Raw genomic sequence first — 11,237 nt, 5'->3', positions numbered from 1 at the left:
CCTGAAAATTCACAAAATGGTCCATGTTCCTCCCAGTAACAAGAAGAATGGTGCCCTGAGAAAGTGTCGCGTGAGTGCTAAGCACAAGATTAGAAAAGAAACAAGTGTCATGTGTGCAGGCTGTGGTGTGGCTCTCTGCAAACTTTCATGTTTCAATGTTTATCACACGAAGAAAAACTACTAAAGAGGTATGGAAAGGCATTTATTGCATAAAATATTGTCTTTTAATTAGTTCCTGAAAATTTCGTTTTTAAAAACCAATTTTTGTTGAAGTTGTTTAGGAAGTAACTACATGCATTTTAGCGACATAAGGTTTAAAGGGTCTGCCAGGACAGGGGTGGGATTTAAATACCCTTCGCGCCAGTCAAAGAGTTAAGGAGTGAAAAAAGGAATAATAGATTACACTTAGAGCTTAAATAGACATATAATATTTCATATTTCTAATTACATAACAAGCCTAACTTAATTTTTTTAAAGGTAAATCAATGTGATTCTTCCATATTAAGGCACTGCCAACTATGACTCCCAAGAATTTAGTACTGAGGGTACTCTTGATAAACTTATTATTATGATTTATTGCAAAAGTATCTGACATTATTGTCTTAGTCTTAAATTGAATACAATGTGTCTTGTTAAAGTTTAAAAATAATTTATTAGCTTTAAACCATCCATTTAAGATTTCAATTGTTAAGAATATTCCTGTTTAGATCATTTTTATTAGAATGTGAAAATAAGAGGCTAGTATCATCAGCAAAAATTATAGGCACAGAAAATTTATTTAATATTTTAGGCAACAAAAGTCCTAATACAGACCCTTGCGGCACTCCCTGTCTAATACTAAGCCAATCTGAGGATATTGTACTCACATCACTTTTATGTATTACTGTTCTAATATATCTGTTACTTTTTTTTTAAATCTGCTTAGTGGGGGGTGGAGTCCAACTGGGTCCACTCAGCATGACGACCACTGATTGGCCTACTGTAGCCTGCCCTGGGTGATTATGATGATGGAGAATTTGGTGGCATGAAGATTGGCAGGGGAAACTGAAGTACTTGGAGAAAACTCGCCCCAGTGCCACTTTGTCCACCACAAACCCCACCTGACTGGACCCTGGATTGAACCTGGGCCGCCGCAGTGGGAAGCCAGCGACTCACCGCTTGAGCTATGGCGCGGTCTATCTGTTACCTAAATAAGATTCATAAAGTGCATGATCTTTCCCAGTAATACAATAAAATTTAAGTCTGGACAACAAGATATCATGATTTACACAGTTAAAGGCTTTCTCCAGATCACAAAAACACCTGCCACTAGCTGTTTGTTGTTCACAGAATTTAAAATCTGTGTACTCAATTTGTAAATTGCATTACCTAGTATTAGTCCTCTCCTAAAACCATATTCATCAGTACTTAGGATATTATACTTATTAAGATGTCCTAAAGTTCTTGTATATGTTGTCACGTGCTGAGTATATGTCTAGTGACAAATAACTTCACTCCATATTGGATATAGCAGATTTATTGCACATTCACTCTTACACCCACACAATTCACAGTTTCCCAATTACTGCCATCTGCAGTATCACAGTTACTTCTCCTGCTCCCATTCACTCCGGCGAATGCTAGACTGCAACTGACTAGTTACTCTCTCTCTGGTAACTGGCTCAATACTCACTCCTGAATAGTGTTCGCTGCTCCTTATTTAGGCTTGGCATGGACAACACTGAAAACAGTTACGTGATAGGTACCACTGTTGCGTAATGTTGTTTACCAATTGCCTATCAACAGTCGTTGCATGGGCTCCCTTGTTGTGTGAAGCCGTGTTTACAAAGTTGTTGCTGGGCAACACTGCCGAGAGTTGTTTATTGCTGCGTAGCAACCAGCGCACTTCAGCTTGGCTCAACTCGGAGAAACACTGATTTCCTTACTGTTGTGTAACCTCATTTCCACTGTTGCATAACTTGGCAACCGACTGTTTATCAAGGGTCTGTCTTCGTGGTAAATCGTTCCATCTTCCGTTGCCCAGCAACGGTTAGACATGTCACACTGCTCCCTTCCTAAGGCTGTTTGTCCCGAATAGCCTAACAGTGCATCACCAGTCCTTTCCTTCTGAGGCTATGCTTGCAATGTTATCTTTTTTTTTTTCTGACTCAGTGTTTCCTTTCTTCCTGTTGTCCATTCTTCAACCGCTATATCCGCTCCCTTGTTAAGACCAGCTCGTCTCGAGTGGTTTCCTGTTAACTTGTCAGGAGATCCAGTTGTATCACATTCGTCCCTAACATACATCCATCGCACATTCACTCTCTCTGGGGAAGTCAGTGCTTCTACGTTACTGGCTCCTCCTCGATCCATTGTTTCTTTTTCTGCTTTGGAGGGGGCCTATCCCTCCACAAGGTACATTTTCTTGTTTTTCGTAACAAAACAGGAGCTCTGACCATTCGCCTGGCAATCTCCAGTCTTGTAGTTTTCATGAAATTCATGTCAAAATTTGCCATGCTCTCCACTTGTACGTAATCAGGTCTGGTTTCTTCAGATATCGTGGCTGTCCGCCACCTAGGTCCTCCACGCCATTTTTGCCTTGTGGTTGCTGTCTCAGGCCTTGGTCCCTTATGCCAGTGTTGCACTCCGGGCCTTTCCACAGTCTCTTCCCAAACATCCGTTTCTTGGTGATTTCTGGTGCGACCTTATTCTTCGTTTGTCCCATACGCTTGTGTCTTGCACAGAGTGTAATCTTTATTCCTGTGGCTGTCACTTCTTTCCATGGTCCACAATTTCTTTGAGCTGAAATTTCCTAGATGTTCCTCTAGCGCCATGCCACTGTTGTACAGCAGGACATCTTCCTGCAGGTGGCAGCCAACTTCATCCGGGATCCACAATCTCCTCGGGTCAGTTCCTCTGGCTCTCCACAACACCCTGCAGCTTGATTTTTGCCCTTATGCCGCTTCTTCCATCCTTTGACCGGTTTCACTACGGTGTCTCCTATGGGGATCTTTTCTTCTGCCGTCTCAGGTTTCCTGTCCACTGAGGTCGGCCTTTCTTCTGCTAGATGTGCCTCCACCTTTTTGCAGGCCATTGTCTCTTCTTCTTCGTTAGGAATCTTCTGTCGCTTCACTACATCCTCTTTTTCTCTTGGATTTGTCTGCATTGCATCTTGGCAGGCTGTCGTCTCTTCTGCCAGGCATTCCTATTGGCCCTAATTTCTTTCAGGATTTCAATTATTAGTTGAATGTCTTGCTACTCCATTTTCTTTTTTCTTTTTGGCAGGATAACATTCAATGTACTCATAAATTCAATACTTCTTCCTAGAGCGAAGCGTGTTCAAGTTTGTAAACCAATTCTGACACCAAATTGTCACATGTAGGGTATATGTCATGCGACAAATAACTTCAAGCCATATTGGATATAGCAAATTTATTGCACATTCGCTCTTACACCCACACAATTCACAGTTTCCCAATTACTTCCATCTGCAGTATCACAGTTACTTCTCCTGCTCCCATTCACTTCGGCGAATGCTGGACTGCAACTGACTGGTTACTCTCTCTCTAGTAACTGGCTCAATACTCACTCCTGAATAGTGTTCGCTGCTCCTTATTTAGGCTCGGCACAGACAACACGGAAAACAGTTACGTGATAGGTACCACTGCTGCGTAACATCGTGTTTACCGACTGCCTAGCAACAGTTGTTGCACGGGCTTCCCTGCTGTGTAACGCCGTGTTTACAAAGGCATTGCTGGGCAACGCTGCCAAGAGTTGTTTATTGCTGCAGAGCAACCAGCACATTTCAGCTTGGCTCGGAGAAACACCACTTTCCTTACTGTTGAGTAACCTCGTTTCCACTGTTGCATAACTTGGCAACTGACCATTTTTCAATGGTGTCTTCATGGTAAATCATTCCACCTCCCGTTGCCCAGCAATGGTTAGACATGTCACAATATTACATAGTTTCAAATATTTTTGAGAAAGATGTTAAAAGTTAGATACAGGTCTAGAATTAGACACATCCCATATAACACCATTCTTATAGAAGGGTTTTATAATCATATATTTTAGTCCATCAGGAAAAACTCCTCCCCTTAACATTTTATTGCATATATACTTTATAGGTGAAATTATAAATGGCAAGCTTATTTTTACAATAATGGGTGATATCTCATCATATCCACATCAGTATTTCTTTTAGAGATTTTATTATATTCTCTATTTCTTTATTTGTAGAGCATTTATAGTTTACATTAGGGTACACATTTATAAAAGCTTGATCCCTATAATATATATGATTTTCTTCATTTCTTTAATTATTCACAGGTATAGAATTCAAGAAGATGAAGATTTTAGCAAGAATGAGCAACACTGTTGGCGATGAACTCAATGAGATTTACTGGACACTTGATAGGAAGTGAGACCCTATCACACAGCCCCTGTGAGCACCAGATTATGTCAAAAGTGCCACATATGGGTGGACAACTTAGATGAACTCACACAGCAGATCACTACAGCTGTTGAAACTGTAACTCCAGAGATGTCAAGACAAGTATGGGCTGAAATAAATCTAACAGCTAGACAGTTGTTGTGCCACAAAGGAAAGGACACACTAATTTACTAAAAGAAACTTTTTTGATTAACTTTCATTTACAGCATTGTTCTTAACATATACAATGATTAAGAAAATATAGCCTCCTAAAACACTGGAGCAACCTTTTGACATCCTGTACATTACTACTATGGGATATTACTGTTTCACAATTAACGACTTCTTTGCTTTCTTTTAGCAATACACAGATCTGATCTTAAAGAAGCAGGTCATAAGAGCATAAGTTGGATTCATAAAGCTCATTATAGGAACCAGACCTGGGTTCTCGTGAACAAAGTGATCAGCCTGTATATTCTGCAAAGCACCACAAACTTCCAGGCTAGCTACATTACTGTTAGCTTCTTAAGAAAGGACTCTCCTCCCTGGAGTTACTTATACTACGTGTTTAGGAATTATAGAAATAATTACCGGATATTTTCAACCACTGTCTTAGTAATTGTTTCAATGTCAAGGTCTGCATCTTCTGCTGCTGCAAGAGCTAACTCCCGCTCGCCAGATTCTGTGATATCAGTCAAGAATTCTGCATACAGCATCACCTGATCTTCCTGTGGAAGTGTTGCCACATAGTGTGCCACTAGATGGGGCTCGCGCATTTGCATCAGCTCCTGTCAACATGATTCGACTTCTCGTTATGGTGGAGTAAAGAGATCAGGTGTGAATTTGTTTGTGCTCTGAGAAGAAACTCGTGGTTTGCGGTTTAATATGGTGGTGATAGAATACAATAATTAATTTTTGTATTCTGCTGAATTTTATTTGGTTTTCTACCTAGAGTGACAAGTACTCGTAAAGTGCGGGGTTCAGGCAAAAATACAATGGCCAGAAGTCCACATGCTTCTGACCGTGGACTCTCCCAATATAGAATGAGTGGCCCAGAAATGGAAGAAGTAGAAATATATGATGAAGCTGGGTAAGAAGTGGTGATGCAAGACATGGATCATGCAAAGTTAAAGAATAAGATTGTTACACAAAAGAAGAGGGTTGCAGGAAAACAGGACCTGAATTGTCATCAGAAGAGGAACTGATGGCCCAATTTAGCACTGTTAGAAGCCGTAAAAACCAAGGAAATTGGTAACCCATGACGTAAAGAAGAGTACTAATAGACACCAAAATTTAAAGAAATCGCAGAATCATAATGAAGCCAAGGAAAGGGCGGAAGAAGGAGCAACTCAACAGGTAGTCTGAAGCACAAAACCTCGGAAATGAAGGTAGAAACAATGGAAAGGAAGACCTAGGAGAAGATTTCAAGAGCAATAGAAATGGAAGATTCAGTGACCTACGTTTCAATATGTACGATAAAGGGCCATACAGCATCCACATAAAGGTCAAGAAGCCTGATACCCCATCAGTGGAAAGAGAAAAGGTAAAGAAGTGGGGTCAATTTGACATCTTCAATGTTATGTCTAAATCTAAGATCAGGTTCCAATCCATTAGACACTATGCTCAATTTATCTGGGAAGTGACCTTCTCAAAAAGAAAAGAAGCAAAGTTTTGGACAGCCCCATAATTCAAAACGAAGGGCTAACTGCATACATATCGAGATATATGGTTCTTAAAAAGGGAGTCATTAAAGATGTACCTTGGGATATGGAATTAGAAAATTTGATGCGACAGCTCAACTTGAACAATCAGAACAAACATCCCATACCTTTCTATGTAATTGACGCAGTCAGACTTAAGATGAGAGTCAAAGAGACAAACAAAGAAAGATTGGTATGGAAAGAGTCAAGGGCAGTCTGATGTTTAGAACCAAGGAAATGCCCCCTCATGTATATTTCTGCAGCATGAAGTTACTACGTTTGTTACAACAGTATAACAATGTTATAAATGTGGCAGATTCGGCCACATAAGTAAATTCTGTATGAAGGAAAACAATGCTTCTCATGTGGAGATGCAAAACATGAAGGGTCTTGTATAAATAAGTGCATAAATTTTAACAGGGACCACAGAGCAATCAGCGAGCGATGCCCTGTAATTAAAAAACAGAAAGAAATCAATCAAATTATGGCCCATAGAAATGTTGGATTTTTTAAAAACTGTAGAAAAGTGGTCGAGCCATGCATTCCCTTTAGGTGCTAGAAGCTCCCAAGGGTACGCTGAACCAAATATGAGGAACTTCCCCTTTCTCGAAATGCCAAGTAGACAAAAGGAGTGGGATACTATTGAGAAAAGTGAAAACATAAAGTCCCGAGCGAAATGATTGGATGGAATCCGGAGAGAAGTCAATGGAAGATGAACACGGATAACAGCAGGACTCAAATATCTGAACTGAGTTCAAACAGGACTGAGCAAAGGAACAACTCTAAAGACCAGGCAGTGTTAGAGAAATCTTTAGATGAGTTGGAGTCCACTGAGATGGAGGACGAATTCAAGAATGTGTTGGTTAAAATAATCAATTTAGTGATAAACTCCGGAGACGCCAAAGCAATGGTCAGACACCTATGAAAAGCCGTCGAGCTTCACGATCACAATAAAATTCCCCGAATTCCAACAGAGGAGCCAAAACATAGATGTCATAATGCTATCAGAGACCTGGCCTGGTGAAGCAGATAGTTCAGTGGAACTGTAGGAGCCTAAGAAGGAATTCCAACAGAGGAGCCAAAACATAGATGTCGTAATGCTATCAGAGACCTGGATTGGTGAAGCAGAAAGTGTATACCTGAAAGGGTCTGACGTGGTGAGAAAAAAAAGGAACAAAAGGTCAGGTGGTGGAGTTGCTATTTTTATACGTAACAAGCTGAAATATTTGTGTAAGAATGGTTTATCTGATGGTGACAGCAAAATTGAAGCATGTGCAATTGAACTATATACAGGCCAAGATAAAATATTAATCGTGTCATGTTACAAGCAGCCAAACATGAAAATCGAGCTGAGAGTATGGAAAAAAAATGTTCACACAATTCAAAGGAAATTTCTTGATTGGTGGAGACTTTAATGGCCATCATCATTCGTGGGGTAATTTGAAGAATTGTACAACCAGCAACAACCTGTACCACTGCATCACTGAATTGGAAAGAAACATAATTGCTAAAAGACAGCTCCCCGACACAGGTCTCCGATGTCACAGGATCCAAGGCAGCCCTCTACCTAACTTCTGTGAACCCAAGATCAGCACTGTTATACACCCGGAAGGTTAGAACAGACCCTTGGTATAGCGACCATTATCCAATTCTCATCGAGTATAATGGCAAACAGAGCCAGGGAAAGGCAGCAAAAAGTTTCTAGATTGCACAGTAAACACACTGATTGGACTGTCTCCATGGAAAATGTTAAAGAAAAAATCATGGAAGTCAAAACGCATGGTGGATGGAACAGAGAGAGGGATGTAAAGGAAGGGTATGATAATTTAGTCCAGATAATTAAAGGAAAATTAGCAGAGACCACTCCTAAAAGAAAAGTAAAAACAACTTCAGAAATGTAGGATAAGGAAAAATAGGAAATAGAGAAAAACAACCAGAGTGTATATGGTGGAACAGAGAATTTGATAAGGTAATCAGAATTAGAAAAGCCAAATTGCTTAAACAGAAATATTGTAAAACTGAAGAGACATTTTTGGAATACAAAAGGGCAGTAATTATCACAAAAAAAAATAGACAGAGAAATCAAACAAGAGCACTGGAAAACTTTCTGCGAGGGAATAAATCAATTCACGAACCCATCGTACATTTGGGATAGAATGAAAAGATTAAAATATAGATTCAACAAGACAGAAAGAGAACAAGAATATAAAGAACTAGTTAATTCTGCAAAATGACTTTTGAAGTGAATGAACCCAATCAAGCACCAGCATTCGATCATGAAAATCAGGATCCATTCCTGGACTCAAGAGTACACAATTAAGGACCTGAACTTTGCAATTAAAGACCTCAGAATCCAATCGAGCCCGGGACCAGATGGAATAGACTACGCCATAATTCGCAATTTGCCAAATGAAGGTTTAGAAATCCTGCTAGAAATTTACGATATTTTAAGAGCAAGAGTGTTCCCAGACAACTGGAAAAAAATATAGAGTATTTCTTATCCCTAAAAGAGACAAAACAAATGTAAGACCTATATCCATGGCATCATGCGAGTGCAAGGTACTAGAACGAATGATAAACATGCGAATCTCCTGGTGGCTAGAAAAGAATCAGAAGTTCTCAGTAACACAATACGGATTTCGGTGAAACAAAGGTTGCACAGACAACCTAGCAATACTAACAACTGAAATAATAAAAGCATTTGAAGAACAGAACCCAGTATCGGCCTTATTCATAGATGTTAAAAGCGCATACAACGTCGACTGCAGCACTTTTATGGATAGACTCAAAGCAGTAGGCTTCTCGGGAAACCTGTTAGCCTGTATTTAACCTGGTCTCCGCGAGGGAATTAGAGGCAAACTATGGATGGGTAGATCTCAAAGATTGGACATACAAAGGCTTACCGCAGGGTAGTGTTCTGAGTCCAACCTTATATTCGCTTTATATGACAGGACTGAAATCCAAAATCAACCAGAACTGCAAACTCCTCGAATACACAGATGATGTGGCAGTTTATTCAGTTAACAGATGTAGCAGAATTGGCGTATCGGAAGTGGAAAAGAGCATACAAAGCACTGAACCTTATTTAAAGGAAAGTAGTTTGGAAATAGCACCAAAAAAATGTCAACTGTGTATCTTCGATAGAAAAGGGACAAGTGATGGAGAGAGGGAGATCACGGTACAAGGAGAAAAGGTTTCTTGTCAAATCAATTAAATTATTAGGTCTGCACTTAAAATCTAACCTTGAATGGGAGGACAAAATAAACACAATAGTTAGGAAATGCGAAAACCAGATGAAAACCGTGAACTGTGTGAAGCATGCTTGGTGGGGAGCAGACCCTGTAATTTTAATGAGACTCTACAAGGCACCTGTAAGGTCAAGGATGGAATATGGAGCATTTTTATTCCATAAACTTAAGAAGAAACAAGCACAGAAGCTTGAGAAGATACAATATAGGGCAATACGTGGAGCACTGGGCTACAGGAGTAGCAACCCGACCAATGTAATGTTAGCAGAAGCAAATGTCAACCAACCATTCAATGATCCAGCTGCTGGAAGAACTATCAGCTCTACTTGACAATCCAGGGAGAGGATAAAATGAACAACCACTCATCAGTGAATATTACAAAGAGGTAACCCCTACCAGTCATTTAATCCAATCAGGGAACTGTTCCCTGGCCTTGAACTACACATACGGAAACCTCTTCTACAAGGCCAGGGTATCTTTCGATGAGGGAAGACAAATAAAGGAAGCAGAAGATCACAACAAGGAATTCAACAAGATTTTCCAAGGAGAACCAGCAAATGTAGCTCAAAAGTTGGGGACAAACCATTCGTAGAATTTGCATCAATAAATATAAAAATGGTCGAAGCATGAAATTTAAGATATCTAAGATAGCGTCCATATTCACAGTGGAAGCATTAGCAATTGCCAAAACACTAGATATCATTGAAAAAATAGAATCTGAGCAAAACTTCATGATTTTCTTGGACTTGGCAAGCGTGTTAAAAAGCATTAGTAACCCCATTATAAGAAGCAACACATCGCACATTACACACATGCTAAAAGATAAAATAGAGAGACTGGAATCGCGAGGAAACAAATCCAATTTTACTGAATCCCAAGGCACTTCGGAGTGGAAGTTAATGAGGGCTGACTTGGAGGCAAAGCAAGCAATCAAAGAAGGCAGAGATAGTCAATTACTATTACCAGTAGCAGATCTTAAAACCCAGTGGAAAAAGAAAGGCAAAAAAGAACTTCACAGTTTTTGTCAAAACACCAAACAGGACAGAGGAGAAAGCTACTTTGAAAGGTACTACAGAAAGGTTTGCCTCCATGGTTCCGACAGATAAAAATGAATGATGTAGGAACATTGTACTTTTGACAGTAAGATTTTTTGATGTGGCAAAGTTTATTACTCTAACTCCATTATCATTATTAATTTCATGCAACATTCCCAACTGTTGGTTTGAAAATGTCTTCCCTCCATACCTGGGCACTGAAATCTCCTAACAAAATTTTCATAGGGTACTTCGGGAATTTATCAAATACATGTTCCTGTTCTTCATAGAACCTGCCCTTTATGTCATCAATTTTATCTTCTGATGGGCCGTGAACATTCATAACAATATCACACCAGTGACCTTTTAGTATTATATATTGTCGCGTATCGGGCTTATATCGCGACAAATAAATTCTCGATGTATTCGATGTAGCGAATTTTATTTCACATTCGCACTTACAATCACCAAAATTACAGATTTACGATTACTGCTATCTGCAGTATCACACTTAGTACACTCCAAATGCCACAATACAACTGACTGGTTGCTGGCTCTGAATACAACTCGGCGACTGTTACAGTACAACTCAACTCGCTGACTGACTCAGTACAACTGACTGTGAATAGCCTTCGCTGCTCCTTATGTAACCTCGATCGGACAATACGGCCACGTAATAGGCACCCTTGTTGCCTGGCGCTGTGTTGCTATGTAACGCTAGCGGAGCTAACCGCTGTTACTACCGTAACGTCGCCGCTGTTGACTCGCGTTGCCTAGCGACCGCGATATCCCTCGGTGACATCACCGCGGAGGGGAGTGGCGGGGCGGGAACTCGCCTATTACCGTA

The 11,237-nt window shown here is 40.1% G+C and overlaps 1 protein-coding gene across 2 annotated transcripts in view; it reads right to left on the bottom strand.

Moving 5' to 3' along the window:
* The window catches only part of LOC111864733 (nuclear pore complex protein Nup107), a 68,060-nt gene that overhangs the window by 17,908 nt on the left and 38,915 nt on the right, over positions 1–11,237 (bottom strand). For both annotated transcript variants that reach the window (XM_023852218.2, XM_023852220.2), the window contains exon 10: positions 5,000–5,196. In XM_023852218.2, coding sequence (XP_023707986.1) covers positions 5,000–5,196 — 197 coding nt within the window. The remainder of the gene's footprint in view (positions 1–4,999; positions 5,197–11,237) is intronic.

Source organism: Cryptotermes secundus, unplaced genomic scaffold (assembly GCF_002891405.2).
Source record: "Cryptotermes secundus unplaced genomic scaffold, Csec_1.0 scaffold724, whole genome shotgun sequence".
Classification (NCBI taxonomy): domain Eukaryota; kingdom Metazoa; phylum Arthropoda; class Insecta; order Blattodea; family Kalotermitidae; genus Cryptotermes; species Cryptotermes secundus.
This window is presented reverse-complemented; position numbering and strand designations above follow the sequence as displayed.